This window comes from Pongo pygmaeus, chromosome 11 (assembly GCF_028885625.2).
Source record: "Pongo pygmaeus isolate AG05252 chromosome 11, NHGRI_mPonPyg2-v2.0_pri, whole genome shotgun sequence".
Classification (NCBI taxonomy): domain Eukaryota; kingdom Metazoa; phylum Chordata; class Mammalia; order Primates; family Hominidae; genus Pongo; species Pongo pygmaeus.
Window position 1 is genome coordinate 69,539,036 of NC_072384.2, and position 18,389 is coordinate 69,557,424.

Here is an 18,389-nt window from a genome sequence, read left to right on the forward strand (position 1 = left end):
TTTTCTTTTTCCTTTTTTTTTTTTTTTTTTAATTTATGAAGTATTTATTGATGATTCTTGGGTGTTTCTCGGAGAGGGGGATATGGGAGGGTCATAGGATAATAGTGGAGAGAAGGTCAGGAGATAAACACATGAACAAAGGTCTCTGGTTTTCCTAGGCAGAGGACCCTGCGGCCTTCTGCAGTGTTTGTGCCCCTGGGTACTTGAGATTAGGGAGTGGTGATGACTCTTAAAGAGCATGCTGCCTTCAAGCATCTGTTTAACAAAGCACATCTTGCACCGCCCTTAATCGATTTAACCCTGAGTTGACACAGCATATGTTTCAGAGAGCACGGGGCTGGGGGAAAGGCCATAGATCAACAGCATCCCAAGGCAGAAGAATTTCTCCTAGTCAGAACAAAATGGAGTCTCCTATGCCCACCTCTTTCTACACAGACACAGCAACAATCTGATCTCTCCTTCCTTTCCCCACACTTCCCCCCTCTTCTTTTCAACAAAACCGCCATCGTCCTCATGGCCCGCTCCCGATGGTCGCTGTCTCTTCGGAGCTGTTGGGTACACCTCCCAGACAGGGCAGCCGGGCAGAGGCGCTCCTCACCTCCCAGACAGGGCGGCCGGGCAGAGGCGCTCCTCGCTTCCCAGACGGGGCCGCCCGGGCAGAGGCGCTCCTCGCTTCCCAGACGGGGCTGCCCGGGCAGAGGCGCTCCTCACTTCCCAGAGGGGGCCGCCCAGGCAGAGGCGCTCCTCACTTCCTCCCAGACCGGGTGGCAGCCGGGCAGAGGCGCTCCTCACCTCCCAGACAGGGCGGCCGGGCAGAGGCGCTCCTCACTTCCCAGACAGGGCGGCCGGGCAGAGGCGCTCCTCACTTCCCAGACAGGGCGGCCGGGCAGAGGCGCTCTTCACTTCCCAGACTGGACGGCCGGGCAGAGGCGCTCCTCACCTCCTAGACGGGGTGGCCAGGCAGAGGCGCTCCTCACTTCCCAGACGGTGTGGCGGCTGGGCAGAGGTGCTCCTCCCTTCCCAGATGGGGCAGCCAGGCAGAGGCGCTCCTCACTTCCTCCCAGACGGGGTGGCGGCCAGGCAGAGGCGCTCCTCACTTCCCAGAGGGGGCGGCCGGGCAGAGGTGCTCCTCACTTCCTCCCAGACGGGGTGGCGGCCGGGCAGAGGCACTCCTCACCTCCCAGACGGGGCGGCCGGGCAGAGGTGCTCCTCATCTCCCAGACGGGGCAGCCGGGCAGAGGTGCTCCTCACTTCCTCCCGGACGGGGTGACGGCCGGGCAGAGGCACTCCTCACCTCCCAGACGGGGCGGCCGGGCAGAGGCGCTCCTCACCTCCCAGACGGAGTGGCCAGGCAGAGGCGCTCCTCACTTCCCATATGGGGTGGCGGCCGAGCAGAGGCGCTCCTCACTTCCCAGATGGGGCAGCTGGGCAGAGGCGCTCCTCACTTCCTCCCAGACGGGGTGGCGGCCAGGCAGAGGCGCTCCTCACCTCCCAGACGGGGCGGCCGGGCAGAGGTGCTCCTCATCTCCCAGACGGGGCAGCCGGGCAGAGGTGCTCCTCACTTCCTCCCAGACGGGGTGACGGCCGGGCAGAGGCACTCCTCACCTCCCAGACGGAGTGGTCAGGCAGAGGCGCTCCTCACTTCCCATATGGGGTGGCGGCCGGGCAGAGGCGCTCCTCACTTCCCAGATGGGGCAGCCGGGCAGAGGCGCTCCTCACTTCCTCCCAGACGGGGTGGCGGCCAGGCAGAGGCACTCCTCACCTCCCAGACGGGGTGGCCGGGCAGAGGTGCTCCTCATCTCCCAGATGGGGCAGCCGGGCATAGGTGCTCCTCACTTCCTCCCAGACGGGGTGGCAGCCAGGCAGAGGCACTTCTCACCTCCCAGACGGGGCAGCCGGGCAGAGGCGCTCCTCACTTCCCAGACGGGGTGGCCAGGCAGAGGCACTCCTCACCTCCCAGACGGGGTGGCCGGGCAGAGGCGCTTCTCACTTCCCATACGGGGTGGCAGCCGGGCAGAGGCGCTCCTCACTTCCCAGATGGGGCAGCCGGGCAGAGGCACTCCTCACTTCGTCCCAGACGGGGTGGCGGCCGGGCAGAGGCGCTCCTCACTTCCCAGACGGGGCGGCCGGGCAGAGGTGCTCCTCACTTCCTCCCAGACGGGGTGGCGGCTGGGCAGAGGCGCTCCTCACCTCCCAGACGGGGCGGCCGGGCAGAGGTGCTCCTCACTTCCTCCCAGACGGGGTGGCGGCCGGGCAGAGGCGCTCCTCACCTCCCAGACGGGGTGGCCGGGCAGAGGCGCTCCTTCCTTCCCAGACGGAGTGGCCAGGCAGAGGCGCTCCTCACCTCCCAGAGTGGGCGGCCAAACAGAGGCGCTCCTCACTTCCCAGAGTGGGCGGCCGGGCAGAGGCGCTCCTCACTTCCCATACGGGGTGGCAGCCGGGTAGAGGCGCTCCTCACTTCCCAGATGGGGCAGCTGGGCAGAGGTGCTCCTCACTTCCTCCCAGACGCGGTGGCGGCCAGGCAGAGGCGCTCCTCACCTCCCAGACGGGGCGGCCGGGCAGAGGCACTCCTCACCTCCCAGACGGGGCGGCTGGGCAGAGGCGCTCCTCACCTCCCAGAAGGGGCGGCTGGGCAGAGGCGCTCTTCACTTCCCATATGGGGTGGCAGCCGGGCAGAGGCGCTCCTCACTTCCCAGACGGGGTGGCGGCGAGGCAGAGGCGCTCCTCACTTCCCATATGGGGTGGCGGCCGGGCAGAGGCGCTCCTCACTTCCCAGACGGGGTGGCGGCGAGGCAGAGGCGCTCCTCACTTCCCAGATGGGGCAACCGGGCAGAGGCGCTCCTCACTTCCTCCCAGACGGGGTGGCGGCCAGGCAGAGGCGCTCCTCACCTCCCAGACGGGGCGGCCGGGCAGAGGTGCTCCTCACTTCCTCCCAGACGGGGTGGCGGCGAGGCAGAGGCGCTCCTCACTTCCCAGATGGGGCAACCGGGCAGAGGCGCTCCTCACTTCCTCCCAGACGGGGTGGCGGCCAGGCAGAGGCGCTCCTCACCTCCCAGACGGGGCGGCCGGGCAGAGGTGCTCCTCATCTCCCAGACGGGGCAGCCGGGCAGAGGCGCTCCTCACTTCCTCCCAGACGGGGTGGCAGCCAGGCAGAGACGCTCCTCACATCCCAGACGATGGGCGGCCGGGCAGAGGCGCTCCTCACTTCCCAGATAGGGCGGCCGGGCAGAGGGGCTCCTCACATCCCAGACGATGGGCGGCCAGGCAGAGATGCTCCTCACTTCCTAGACGGGGTGGCGGTGGGGCAGAGGCTGTAATCTTAGCACTTTAAGAGGCCAAGGCAGGAGGCTGGTAGGTGGAGGTTGCAGCGAGCCGAGATCACACCACTGCACTCCAGCCTGAGCACCATTGAGCATTGAGTTAGCGAGACTCCGTCTGCAATCCCAGCAGCTCGGGAGGCCGAGGCAGGCAGATCACTCGAGGCCAGGAGCTGGAGACCAGCCCGGTCAACACGGTGAAACCCCGTCTCCACCAAAAATACAAAAACCATTCAGGCGTGGCGGCGCGCGGCTGCAATCCCAGGCACTCGGCAGGCCAAGGCAGGAGAGTCACAGGAGCCCGAGGCAGGGAGGTTGCAGCGCGCCGAGATCATGGCAGTACAATCCAGCTTCGATAACAGCGGGAGACCGTAAAAAGAAGGAGAGGGAGACCGAAGAAAGGGGAGGGAGAGGGAGAGGGAGGGGGAGGGGGAGGGGGAGAGGGCAAATTTAAACTTTTGTGTTCTCACAGTTTAGCTCTGTGCCAGGCACTTTAAAGGCATTCAGTAAATATTTGTTAAACGAATGAAAAGTAGATTTCTTTCAGTTTTTGTGCTGAGAGTTTAAGTGAAAGTAAGCCATTTGCTTTATGTGATGCTTAGATGCTTAGAATTTTAGGCTCTTATTGCTGGAAAAGACCTTTAAGATCTAGTCCAGGTTTTATAAAAGCGTCTCGTGGGCCATCACTGGAAGACAGAGTTGGGCAACAGCAAGAAGAGGCTTAAGAGAGTGAAAGTGGCTCATCCTGCTTCCCTCACTCCCTTCCAAATACCCCTGAGTGGGCATTCAGCTCTTAAAAATAAAACAAAAACAAAACAACAACAAAGCAAACCAGCAGTTGGAAAACCATCCATTCATTTCAGTGTTATATTTTATATATGAAGACATTGTGGCTCAGAAAAGCTCAGTGAAAATATGTCTGTTTTTTGTTTGTTTGCTTTCGAGACAAGGTCTCACTTTGTCACCCAGGCTGGAGTGCGGTGGCGTGGTCATAGCCCACTGCAGCCTCCAACTTCTGGACTCAAGTGATCTTCCCATCTTACCCTCCTGAGTAGCTAGGACTACAGGTGCACACCACCATGCCTGGCTAATTGTTTAAAAGTTTTTTGTAGAGGTGGGTTCTTGCTATATTGCCTAGGATGGTGTTGAACTCTTAGTCTCAAGTGATCTTCCTGTCTCAGCCGCCCATAGTGCTAGGATTATAGATGTGAGCCATTGTGCCCAGTGAAATATGTCTGACAGTGGCAGTGTTGTTAGAACTATGAGCTAGGCCATTTCCAAAGATAGAAATGATTTCATAAAGCATCTGTTTTAAATTCAACTGGAAAGTACATTTTTAAAAATATGTAATTTCTTATATTTCTGTTGCCTCCTGTCTCCCATCTTGAAGGTTAATGGCTGCTGCCCCATGTTTGAAAGTATGATGTATGAGTTTATAGATATCATTTTTGTTTCAAACTAGTCAATAATTACGTGTTGGTTTGAGTCACTTAAATAATTTTTTTCTGTCATGTAGCATTTCATTTGCATTATTCTATTAATGCTTTTGAAAAGAGCAGTCAAAATGATGTATTACTCGGGCCTTCAACAAATATATAACCTTTATTTTGGAACAGTTTATTAATCTAGGTGCCACATATTTAGTGGCTACTGCTTAAAGCAAACAAAGGAACGAAGTAAAATTAAAAATTGCTTTTTTTATGCTAAATGAAATAGAAGAGTTGAAATATTTCATCATGACTGTTGGGATCATTTTGAAAATTACATTTGTATGTTGTCACTGTAGTATTATATACAAACCAATTTTTTTATTTTTTATTTATTTTTATTTTTTTGAGATGGAGTGTCACTTTTGTTGCCCAGGCTGGAGTACAATGGCGTGATCTCGGCTCACTGCAACCTCTGCCTCCCGGATTCAAGAGATACATCCGCCTCAGCCTCCCTAGTAGCTGGGATTACAGGCATGTGCTACCATGCCCAGCTAATTTTGTATTTTTAGTAGAGACGGGGTTTCTCCATGTTGGTCAGTCTGGTCTCGAACTCCTGACCTCAGGTGATCCGCCCACCTCGGCCTCCCAAAGTGCTGGGATTACAGGCGTGAACCACTGTGCCTGGCCCAGAAACCAATTTTTTAAAATGCAAAGTTAATTTTATAGCATCTTCATAATCATAGGTACAGCTTATTTCTCTGATATATTAATGATAGTTTTCTTATTTTTAAGATTTTTTTTCTTCGTTCTGTATAGTATCTGTTTCCTCTAAGATGCATTTTCTTTTTATCATTATTATTATTATTATTATACTTTAAGTTCTAGGGTACATGTGCACAATGTGCAGGTTTCTTACATATGTATACATGTGCCATGTTGGTGTGCTGCACCCATTAACTCGTCATTTACATTAGGTATATCTCCTAATGCTATCCCTCCCCACTCCCCCTACCCCACAACAGGCCCCGGTGTGTGATGTTCCCCATCCTGTGTCCAAGTGTTTTCATTGTTCAGTTCCCACCTATGAGTGAGAACATGTGGTGTTTGGTTTTCTGTCCTTGCGACAGTTTGGTCAGAATGATGGTTTCCAGCTTCATCCATGTCCCTACAAAGGACATGAACTCATCCTTTTTTATGGCTGCATAGTATTCCATGGTGTATATGTGCCACATTTTCTTAATCTAGTCTCCTCGTTGTTGGACATTTGGTTTGGTTCCAAGTCTTTGCTATTGTGAATGGTGCTGCAATAAACATACGTGTGCATGTGTCTTTATAACAGCATGATTTATAACCCTTGGGGTATATACCCAGTAATGGGATGGCTGGGTCAAATGTTATTTCTAGTTCTAGATCCTTGAGGAATCACCACACTGACTTCCACAATGGTTGAACTAGTCAGTGTAAAAGTGTTCCTATTTCTCCATATCCTCTCCAGCACCTGTTGTTTCCTGACTTTTTAATGATTGCCATTCTAACTGGTGTGGGATGGTATCTCATTGTGGTTTTGATTTGCATTTCTCTGATGGCCAGTGATGATGAGCATTTTTTCATATGTCTGTTGGCTGCATAAATGTCTTCTTTTGAGAAGTGTCTGTTCTTATCCTTTACCCACTTTTTGATGGGGTTGTTTGATTTTTTCTTGTAAATTTGTTTAAGTTCCTTGTAGATTCTGGATATTAGCTGTTTGTCAGATGAGTAGATTGCAAAAATTTTCTCCCATTCTGTAGGTTGCCTGTTCACTCTGATGGTAGTTTCTTTTGCAGTGCAGAAACTCTTTAGTTTAATTAGATCCCATTTGTCAATTTTGGCTTTTGTTGCCATTGCTTTTGGTGTTTTAGACATGAAGTCCTTTGCCTGTGTCCTGAATGGTATTGCCTAGGTTTTCTTCCAGGGTTTTTATGGTTTTAGGTCTGACATTTAAGTCTTTAATCCATCTAAGATGCATTTTCTATTGTTCAGTCTCTAGCTTTCAAGTTAGAGGCATTTCCCAGATGTCTGACAGTGTTGACTGCTTGTTATTAAGAGCTCTTGAGTGCATTGGTGGAACTTGTAGATTCTGAATTTTAATACAGGGTGATTTGGGTAGGCAGGTTTGTTGAGAAGCACTTGTGTTAGATCTTTCTTTTTGGCCTGGTCAGATTCCTCAGGGAAGTATCCTCAGATATTGCCCAGAAGGAAATGGTATTGCTGCTATTATTCTGTAAACGGATTGGGAGACAAGGCCTAGGGACTCTGAGTCAAATACGCATATGATGAGTTTAGTCTCTCATCCTCATATCCTCAGTTGTACTTGCTATTTTATCCTCCCCAGAGATGAGTTCTGTAGCCAAAATTCTGTTTCAGTGGTGGACAGGCAGTTTTCATCCGAGCCTCCTTATTTTAGCCCCCTGCCTTCCCACCTTCATTTATAAAGGTTCCAGGTGCTGCCAATTTTGTTGCTCATTTTTTAATTGCACTTTTTATTACTGAGTTTTAAGACCTCTTTATATATTCTGAATACTAGACTTATCAGTTATATGATTTGCAAATATTTTCTTTCTCTCTTTTTTTTTTTTTTTTTTTTGAGACAGTGTCACTCTGTTGCCCAGGCTGGTGGCATGATCACAGTTCTCTGCAGCCTTGGGCCTCCCCAGGCTCATATGATCCTGATTGGCTTCCTGAGTAGCTGGGACTATAGGCATACGCCACCACACATGGCTAATTTTTGAATTTTTTGTAGAGATGGGGTCTCTACACGTGTTGCCCAGGCTGGTTTGATCTCTGCAGCTTAAGTGATCTGCCTGCCTCAGCTTCCCAAAGTGTTGGGATTACAGGCATGAGCCATTGTGCCCAGTCTGTAAATGTTTTCTGTCATTCTGTGGATTGTCTTTTTCACTTACTTGAAAGTGTTCTTTGGGTCACAAATGTTTTAAATTTTGATGAATTCCAATTTTTTTCTTTAATTTTCCTGTTTATTGCCTAAATTAATTTAATTTTCCTTCTGTTGCCTAAATCAAGGTCACAAATACCTAAACCTATGTTTTTCTCCAAGAGTTTCATACCTAAAAATATAAAACTAAAGCTGAAGCTTTTACATCAAATTCTCTGTCGATTTTGAGTTAGTTTTTATGTATGCTGTGAGGTAGTGGTCCAACTTAATTCTTATTCATATGGTGTTCCTTTGAGTTTTAATAAATAGACCTTGCCTGTTCAACAACCTGGACCTCATACATCTTTTCTTTTTTTGTGGATAACTTAAAACTACACATTCACTTTCTTTAAAGGTTTTAGGCTTGCTTAGGTTATTTCTTGAAAAAAATTGCTAAGTTATATTTTTCTAAGAAATCTTTATTTTAAGTTTATATTTAATGATTAAAAAATCTTCCCTGTGTTTTTATTCCTATTATTTATTTGTGTTTGCTATTTCTTATTTTGAATTAGGTGTCATATCAGATGACTATCAGTTTTACTATGTTTTCTAAGAACCAACTTTTGATTGTCTCTCTCCTCCCACCCCTATTTTCTATTTCATTCTTATTCTTTTTTCCTCTGTTACTTATTATCTTTTTTTTTTTTTTTTTTTGAGATGGAGTCTCGCCGTGTTGCCCAGGCTGGAGTGCAATGGCAGGATCTCTGCTCACTGCAAGCTCCGTCTCCCAGGTTCATGCCATTCTCCTGCCTCAGCCTCTTGAGTAGCTGGGACTACAGGCGCCCGCCACCATACCCAACTAATTTTTTGTATTTTTTTTTTTTTTTAGTAGAGACGGGCCTTCACCATGTTAGCCAGGATGGTCTCGATCTTCTGACCTCGTGATCCGCCCACCTCAGTCTCCCAAAGTGCTGGGATTACAGGTGTGAGCCATCGTGCCAGGCCTTTTTTTCCCTTTTTTGAGACAGTCTCACTTTGTCTTCCAGGCTGGTGTGTAGTGGTGCAGTCTTGGCTCACTGTAGCCTTTAACTCCTGGGCTCAAGCGATCCTCCCACCTCAGCCTCCTGAGTAGCTGGGATTACAGGGGTGCATCACCATGCTTGGCTAATTTTTGTATTTTTTGTAGAGACAGGGTTTCATCATGTTGCCCAGGCTGGTCTTGAACTACTGAGCTCAAAGTGGTCTGCTTGCCTTGGCCTCCCAAAGTGCTGAGATTACAGGTGTGAGCCACTATGCCAGGCCATTATTATCTTCTTTCAATTTAGTTTGGATTGTCTTTTTTCCTTTTCTTGGAGACTTGGTTGTTGCTGTTGTTTTAGTGCATTTGGTTTTCATTTTTAATTACTCCCTTTTAATTTTTATTGTTATAGATTTAAAAAATATTTTTAATTGATATATCTTAGCCTTAACATTACCTTTTATACAGTACTTGAAGATACTTCTCTGATAGTTTCATACATGTATACAATGTGTAATGATCAAATCAGGGAAATTGGGATATTCATCACCTCAAACATTTATCTTCTTTTTATGTTGGGAACATTACAGTTCTTCTAGCTATTTTGAAATATAAAATACATTATTATTAACTATAATTTGGATGCTTAGTTGTTGATTTTTTAACAAATGTATGGATTTTAAGGCTATGTATTTCCTTCTAAGTACTGCTTTAGTTGTGGCCCACAACTTTTTCTATATAGTTTAGGTTTTAAATTTTTCTGTTATGATTTTTAATGGCTTCTGAATTTCTAAGAGCATAGTGCTTTAAAATGTCTGCATGTCTGGAGTTTTGAGTTATATTTTTAAGTTGGTTTCTAGTTTTATTTGCTATGTGACAAGTGAATGTGGTTCATGTGTCTGTTTTTTTGATATTTGTTGAGATTTACTTTGCATTATACATATTTAGTCAATTTTTATAAATATTCTAAGCGCTGTTAAAATTATGTGTATTTTCTAATTGTTGCATGTTGCCTTTGCCCATGCTTAATTGTGTTGTTAAAAATGTTAAAACTGTTTACCGATTTTTTTCAGGCTCTCATTTAGATAAGTATGTTAATATCCTTTACTGTGGTTGTAGATTTGTCGTTTTCTCTGTGTAATTCCCTCAAAATTTGCCTTTTGTGTTATGAGGCTGCTATTACAGTTGTCCCCTCTTATCTGTGGTTTAGTTTTCTGTACTTTCAGTTACCTGTAGCCAATGGCTGTCCAAAAATATTAAATGGAAAATTCCAGAAATAAGTAATTTATAAATTTTAAATTATATGCCATTGTAAGCAGGATGATGAATTCTCGTGCCGTCCTGCTCTGTCCCACCTGGGATATGGATTGTTCCTTAGTCCAGTGTACCTTGCTGTATATACTACTCACTTGTTAGTTATTGACATTGTCTGCTCCTGACATCTAGCCATCACATTGTCATGGCCTGATGATTCAGGATCACCTGAAGCAGATGTTCCTCCTTCTGATGACATGTTGTTAGAAGGTCATTAGTAGCCCAATACCATGTCACAGTGCTTACCATCATTCACTTCACTTCATCTCATCACATAGGCATTTTATCATCTCATATCATCACAAGAATAACAGGAGTGAGTATAGTACAATGGTCCCCCTCTTATCCTCAGGACATGTTCCAAGACCCACAGTGGATGCCTGAAATGAGGGCTGGTATCCAAACCTTATATATACTATGTTTTTCTCCTACAATACATACCTATGATAAAGCTTAATTTATAAATTAGAGATAGTGAGAGATTAACAGTAATAACTAAAGATAAAATAGAACAATTATAACAGTACTCTGAATGGCATACAATTGAAAACATATGAATTATTTCTGGAGATTTTCATTTAATATTTTCTGACCATGGTTGACCATGGGTAACTGAAACTGTGGAAAGTGAAACTAGGTATAAGGGGGACTACTATACATAGTGGAAAGTGAAACTAGGTATAAGGGGGACTACTATACATAAGGTATTTTGAGAGAGAAAGCATGTACATATTCACCTAACTTTTATTACAGTATATTGCTGTAATCTATTATCACTTACTGTTGTTAATCTCTTACTCTGTCTAATTTATAAATTAACCTTTATCATAGGTATGTATGTGTAGGAAAACTTAGTATGTAGAGAGTTTGGTACTATCCATATTTTCAGGCATCTACTGGGGGCTTTGGAACATGTTCCCTGAAGATAAGAGGGGACTACTGTATTTGCATACAAGTTCATAATTATCTTCTTGGGGAACTTGTTCTTACATCCCAGAAGAGGCAGACAAGCTAATTCATTCTCCTTGTGAATTACTCTTTCAGTGAGGGTAAAGCTTGTCAAGGGTCTCAGCTTTAGGTGGGATCTCAGTTCTATCTCTGAGCCTTGTGTGAGCCCAACACACCTTGTGATCTGTTTGCTCAAGGACTTTAAAACCACTGGCACAGTGTTAGTGCTTGTCATGAATTCCTTCTTTTTTTCTGGTAACTGGAGAATTCCACTTTTGTGTGAGCTCAGATACGCATTCAAAAGATTACATTTATATTTTATCCAGCTTTTCCAACCATTGATAGTGGGAGAATTTTCAGGTCGTCTATTTTGCTTAATCGTTACAATTGGAAATTTCCTTGCTGAGTACTTCATGTGTATTCTTTCTGTTCATTTCTCTTTGTTAGCACTTTAAAGTTTATATGTTTTTTAATTTTCAGCTTAGCTCTCTTTACTCATTTTTAGCCATTAGGAAAAGAAATAGTAATGTTCATTGTGTAGAGAATAGATACCTCTTTGGCATTTTAAGCAATTTGATTAAAAATAGCACTGCATAAAATATTGTGACAGAAATTGGTGTCTATAAATTACATTTAAACCACAGTTTGATTTTGAGGCCATCATCTAATTCTAGTTTTGTTTTATTTTTACAGTTTAAAACAGAGTGGAAAATTTCCTGGAAATCCCTGGCCTCCGTATAAGAAAAGGACATCACTCCATCCTAGCTATAAAGGTCTTATGAGACTTTTGCACTGTAAAACTTTACACATTGTGCTATTCACTCTGCTTTACAAGGTACAGTAGTAATTTGAATAGAAAGACTAAGCTTAGAATTTATTTTCAAATAATAATCCTAAAGGATAATATTTACATAAAAGTACCACTTATAAAGCAAAGTGTATTTATACATTTAAGATTATGAAGATATGTTATAATCACATATATTTGAAATCCAAGTTGAACATAACAGAATAGCTACAGCATTCTTTGTGAGAAACTATCTTATCTAGCTGCTGATAAAAATATTTATTTATGGCTTCTGTAGAACAGTAAGTGAAATACCGTGGAACTACAAGAGGTGTGGAATGAGCTACAGGGACCAAACAACCATCAGAACCCACTAAAATGACAAAACTAGAATGGCAGTTATGTGAGCCAGTGAATCTTAGGTTGGGGGATTCTTTTTGCTTTTTCCCTCTAATCAGGAAAGTGACGTGGAAGGATTTGAGTGTGGTTTCTATGTGGCAAGATCAAAAATTGTTTTTGATAAACATTTTAGGAACTCACAAGATAATGCTTTTACTTTCTTGTTATCTAAAATTTGTTTTATTTTGGGATCTTCTCACATAAGGCAGATTTATTTGACTAACATTAATTTTGTACTCAAAAACTTGTGTGAAACATAATATTGTATAGTATGTATGTGTGTATATAATAGGGATTTTTATAATCTCATCTGCATGAAAGATGAAAGAAGGCTGGGCGCGGTGGCTCACGCCTGTAATCCCAGCGCTTTGGGAGGCTGAGGTGGGCAGATCACGAGGTCAGGAGTTCGAGACCAGCCTGGCCAACATGGTGAAACCCCGTCTCTACTAAAAATACAAAAATTAGGTGGGTGTGGTGGTGGGCGCCTGTAATCCCAGCTTCTCGGGAGGCCGAGGCAGGAGAATTGCTTGAACCCGGGAGGTGGAGGTTGCAGTGAGCCCAGATTGTGCCACTGCACTCCAGCCTGGGTAGCAGAGCAGGACTCCATCTCGGGGGAGAGGGAAGAAAGGTGAAAGAAAAAAGAAAATAACTATACTCATGTAGATAACATAACTATATAGACATGATAAATGTTATGCAGGTAGATACAAAGAAAACCTATTGTTCTTCTTCCTAATTAGAATTTGAAAAATTAAAAATTAAAAGAAATTCAAAGAAAAATGGAATATTTGTTATACAAATTTCCAATATTTAGTTAGGTAGGAATTTTAGTTTTTTTCTTAATCTTATAATGAAATAATACTTTTAAATTTCTATACTTCCCTTCCTTTCTACCCTACCCATGACCGATTTTTCAGTGTACTTGTTTCTAAAGTTTTCCTGTTACGATTTTGGACAGGTGCCTCAAAAAACACCTTGGGTGGTTTATTTTCATTAACTTCCAAGAGAGTTATTCAGTAATTGATTTAAAATGCTCTTTTTCTTTATTAAAAAATGTAGAATATCTTTTTGTACTGAAAAGATATTTGTATTTGTTTTACAAATAATGGACAGTCTTTGAATGTTTACTTAGTGCCAGATTTTGTTTGAAATGCTTTATATATACTTGTAGACATTATTTTGTTTAAGCTAGCGCAAATCCTTATGAGTGAAAGTTCTGTTATTATTCTCCTTTTTCAGATATGAAATTGAGTTTTAGAGGTTAAATAACTAGTTCAGATGGGGAAGCTAAGTACTGTTATAAGTAATAATAAGTGATAAGTAATTCATGAAAAATTAGAGAAGCCTTATGGCAAATTATTTATTATGCTCTTTCAAGTTATATTTTTCAATTTTTTTGTATGCTAAATGTACAAATAGTATTTTATGAAAAATAAAAAGACAATGTTTTAGTTATTACAAGACTATTATAAATGAATTTTTCTCAACTTTAAAATAGATTTCTTGATTTTACTACTAGTAATAATAAAATTCTCCATTGACATTGAGTTGGCAAGTCAGCTTTTTAAAAATCAATTTTAGTAAACCACCTTTATCCTCTGACATGTTTAATGTCAAAATAAAACTCCCTGGAAACATCATTTTTATTTCTTTTTTTTTTTTGAAGTACCTAATAGAGGGATTTTTTCCTCTTTAGCTCTTAAGTTACTCAGTTAAAGCTGTAATCCCACAAGCTTTGAAGTCAAAATTTAATTGAATTTAGCTGGTAAAGTTTTATTTATCAAGAGGAGATAGTATAGTAATGATAGTCAGTGGCCTGGGGGTCTGAGGTTTGTGTTCTAGTGTTGCTTACGCTAGTTACCTGGTTGTGTGGCTGAGCCTTGGTTTTCTCTCCATAACATAATGGATCAGAAAGGATGACTTCTGTGGTCTCCCAGCCTTCAGTCTCCTCTTGCTGCTGCCTCTGCTCCTCACATCATTGGCACCACCCACTCACTATTTGTTGAACACCCATTGCTAGACACTATACAAAGCAAATGACAGATATTAACTCATGCAGTCCTTACAACAATTCTGGGCTATAATTCCAGTTTTATTTTTCTTTCTTTTTTTTTCGATGGGGATGGGACAAGTGAAAGGGCTAGGAGGGGCTCTATAATTCCAATTTTAGAGATAAGAAAACTAAGACCAGAGTCTGTTGCTGAAAGTCAACTAGGAATAGACAGAAATTTGTTTAAAAATCTGTTTTTTAAAAGGTTTTGAATGCCTATGCTCTTCACCACTGTGCCACACAACAGATGAATATAGAAGCCCTCTGAATAGTCAGAAAAACATGAGAGAGTCAGTGACTTGAAAGTCTCTCTATTCTTTAGTTGTGGTAGGTTAGGTCTTAAGCAATTAAGACCTCCTTTCCAAGTCCCCTCAGCCATCTGGGCAGCTTCTGTGAGGCTCAGCTTATCCTGTCCTCTTTTTTGCTCTCTGCTATCTCGCCCACAATTAAAACTGCTGCTGCCTACAGAATTTCTTCCTTTCATCCTTTCCGTCATTTGGCCAGATGACTTTTATAATGAGGACAAGATGATAGCTGCCAGGCCATTTTGTTACTTGTGGTATTTTAGGTATCTTCTGGTTAGTGGTCTGTTATATCCTATTGAATGAGTGATTGGTGTAGGTAGCCCAGAAATCCTGTGTAAGATGTATAAGGCTTGTATTGAGTAATCCATAGGTCAGATTTATCAAATTTTCCTCAGAGAAGCCTTTTTACTAACTACTTGCATTCCTTCTACCTTTCTCCTCCATATAAATCACACACTGACATACATATGAATGTAGCTACTCAAAATACTCAGAGGCTCAGAGCTTTCATTTTAGAGACGTATTTTTAAGAACATTAATGCACCATAAACATTTATTGTGCTGCTAGTTATATGCCAGGTGCTGTGCTAAACACATTTGCATGAATTATCCTATTTGGTAAACTTATTTATCTGATGGCCTTGTCATCAAGAGAAGAGTGTCAGCAAATTAGGATGTAAAAATATTCTTATTAAATTATTTTATTAAATACTTATATTCGTATGAATTTTTTTAGTGGACTCTCTGACGTAGCTTTAGAAAATTTGTGAACTGGTATTTCTAGATATTAAAGTACTTTTCGTCTATAACAGTAAAATATTTTTGGATCTCTAAATGAAATACATTTTGTGGAAAAAAGTAATTATGAGGCATTTTCTTCCCTTTTTAAAGATTTTGATGGATCATCAAAATCTGTCAGAACATGTACTCTGCATGGTTTTATATCTGATTGAATTAGGACTCGAAAATTCTGCTGAAGAAGAATCAGATGAAGAGGTAAGTAGTTTTTTATAATTTAAAATTTTTAGATAGGCAGCCCCTATCTGGCTCCAACCAATTGTTGCCAAACCAGGCATGTTATACGTTTCCTAGTTATGACATACCTTAGGAAAATGTATTTATGGATTCATCTTGAGGTGTATTTATGTTTTCATCAGACTCATAAGATCTTTTAAAGAACCACTAGAAAAGGCCCTTTGGGATCTTCAAATACATACAGTTTTTTAGGGCCTTCATTGATACGTTAAATTCTATTATGGAATTATTGAATTTGAAATTTGTAGTTCCTATCACAAAAATTAAGAAAAGTGTTTAATGCATTTTTGGTGTTATGCTAAGAAAATTGATTATTGGCAAACAATTACCAGTAATCAATAAATAACCAGTAAAACTGAAGTTAGGACTTAGCTCCAAAAATTCTAATAATTTGATTAGGGATTATTTTTGAGTAGCAAATTCTTCCTGTAAAGGTTTGAAGGTAATGGCATGAATATTGTTATATGGGAGAATGTTTAAAGTACTTAAGAGTAAAAGTTGTTAATTTGTTTCAGGACTTTAGAAGGATTGTGTCCATAAAAGCAATTGTTACTACAAATTAGTTTTACTAATGTGTAAGATTCTCCTCATCTCTTCCCTCCTAAATGACAAAATATAACACGGCATAATAATAGCAAAAACAAGTTAAAGAAACCACTTTGTAGTTCTTTGTAGTCCAGGTTGAATCAACATATGTTCTTTCATAGATGTTAAAAGGTTATAAAGATTCCACTATGATTAGTGATACCTTTGGTTGATTTTTCACTTTCCTCCCAATTCGTCCAAATTAGCATTATTTGTAATACTAATGAGTGAGGATGAATATTCTGTAATGTTCAGTATTCTAGATGGAAAAATGTATTTAAAAATGTATTTTAAATCAGGAATTTAGCTGATTCCATTGGACATACCCATATTAGTATTGAGAAATTTATTCCTGTATTTTTTGTTTGAATTTTTGGTTTTATTATTTAAATTTATTCACTTTATAATTTGTGGATGAGACAATAAGGGATTCAGGATTATGATAGGCAGTGGACGATTTTTGGGGGCTTGTCACGTCTCCATTGTACCTTGGACCTGATGTGGCAAGACTTGATATTCATTTTTTTTTTTTTATTTTAGGCATCAGTGGGTGGACCAGAACGTTGTCATGACAGTTGGTTTCCTGGCAGTAACTTAGTGTCAAACATGCGACACTTTATAAACTATGTTAGAGTAAGAGTTCCAGAGACTGCTCCTGAAGTAAAGAGAGACTCACCTGCAAGTACTAGCTCTGATAACTTGGGTTCTTTACAAGTAAGTGTAAACATAAGAAAGAAAATAAGGAAAAGCTTTATGTTATGTATCTTATGTTGGGATATACTGTTCCTATAATACCCAAAAGAAAAAAAAATGTGGTTGTAGATAACTTTAAATTGTCTTTTATTTCCTCTGATATATCTATGTAACTTCTACCTTACCAGTCTTTTTCCCTTAATCTGCCAGAGTTCACGACGGCCTAAAGTTCTTCAAAGAGAGGTAGATGTGTATGATATTTTCATTAACTAGCAACATGGCTTTAACTGGAAATGGGGAAAAACCGCTTTGAAGTATTTGTGCGTGTATGGGTGTTTAATTAATATGGTTAAATTTAAAAGAAAGTTTCTTGGATTTATGTGTGTTTTTTTTGACAAAATGATTTAAGCTTAATATTAAAGAAAATTTATATTATTGAGCTTAAAAATAATACTGAGTATTTAATAGTGTATTTTTCTTATTAGTGTTTGAAGTATTTTGGACCAATTATAGGTAGCATATTTGAGTCTCTACATTCATCATTGCCACTGTATTACTAACATCTTAAAAATGACTTGGATATTTTCTAAATTAAAATAAATTTAATTGCTAGCAGCATGCTCATTTGCAAATAACTTTTTTTTTGCTTCTATGGCAATTAACTTTCATAAAATAAGCCTATAAAGTCTTAAATTCTATATATTATGGCTTTGGACTCATCCTGAAAATCAGCGCTCTCATTGCATGTAAGTTAATTTTAAAAAAGCAGTAGTGAAAAATCTTGAAATGACATTATAAGTAACTAAACTTAAGCAGTTTTAGTCTCCACAACCTAGATTTGTGTGAGTAGAGAACATTGAATCAGACATTTCTTATAGTAGAGTCTATTTGTAGGAGCTTTCTTGGTCTTTGACAACGTGTTTTCGCTGTAAGCAAAAACTGGAAACTCTGTAAGAGGCTTTTGCCTCTAATGCTAGTAGAGAGTACTTTAAAAAACAGCTTGGATGTTAAAAAATAGTGTATACTGTCATTTAACTCACAAAAGCTCAACTGATATTAGAGCATCCTTTCTATGCTCGCTTTTAAAAGATAAATTCATTAAACTGACTCATATCTTAATTAAGCGATGTTTTCTGAGAACCCTGGTGCAGTTTGATTGCTTTAGCAAAAAAGCTTTTTAGGAGATAAATTATTGAGGAAAATACTTAGTTAAAAAAAAAAAAACTCTTCAAAAAAACAAATCATAGTCCTTGACCCACAAACCAAAAACAAATCAAAAACAAATCACAAATCACAGTTTTAATTTCATATTAAAATTTAATAAAACAAATTAAATTTCATATTAAAATATGAAAGTTTGATTTTTCATCCTTCTATTTCAATTTAGTAACTTTAAGCATTTATGTTAGAATTTTCAAACTTTAAAGTTCCTTAAAAGTGAAATTAATTACTAGTGCAGATTTATTAGCTTAGAAAATTTTTTTAAAAAACTAATTTATAATTTTCTTAACTGGAAACTGTAGCAGTCTTCCAGAAGTTACGAAAGAGTACCCTATTCTTCATGAATGTTGACCAGAACAGCTTTTCCTTCTTTAAACTA

At 41.4% G+C, this 18,389-nt stretch overlaps 1 protein-coding gene across 4 annotated transcripts in view; it reads left to right on the forward strand.

Annotated features, from left to right (window-relative positions):
- Window positions 1–18,389, forward strand: part of UBR3 (ubiquitin protein ligase E3 component n-recognin 3) — a 256,230-nt gene that overhangs the window by 106,668 nt on the left and 131,173 nt on the right. For all 4 annotated transcript variants that reach the window (XM_054476978.2, XM_054476980.2, XM_054476979.2 and 1 more), the window contains exons 20-22: window positions 11,629–11,770; window positions 15,368–15,472; window positions 16,637–16,810. In XM_054476978.2, coding sequence (XP_054332953.1) covers window positions 11,629–11,770; window positions 15,368–15,472; window positions 16,637–16,810 — 421 coding nt within the window. The remainder of the gene's footprint in view (window positions 1–11,628; window positions 11,771–15,367; window positions 15,473–16,636; window positions 16,811–18,389) is intronic.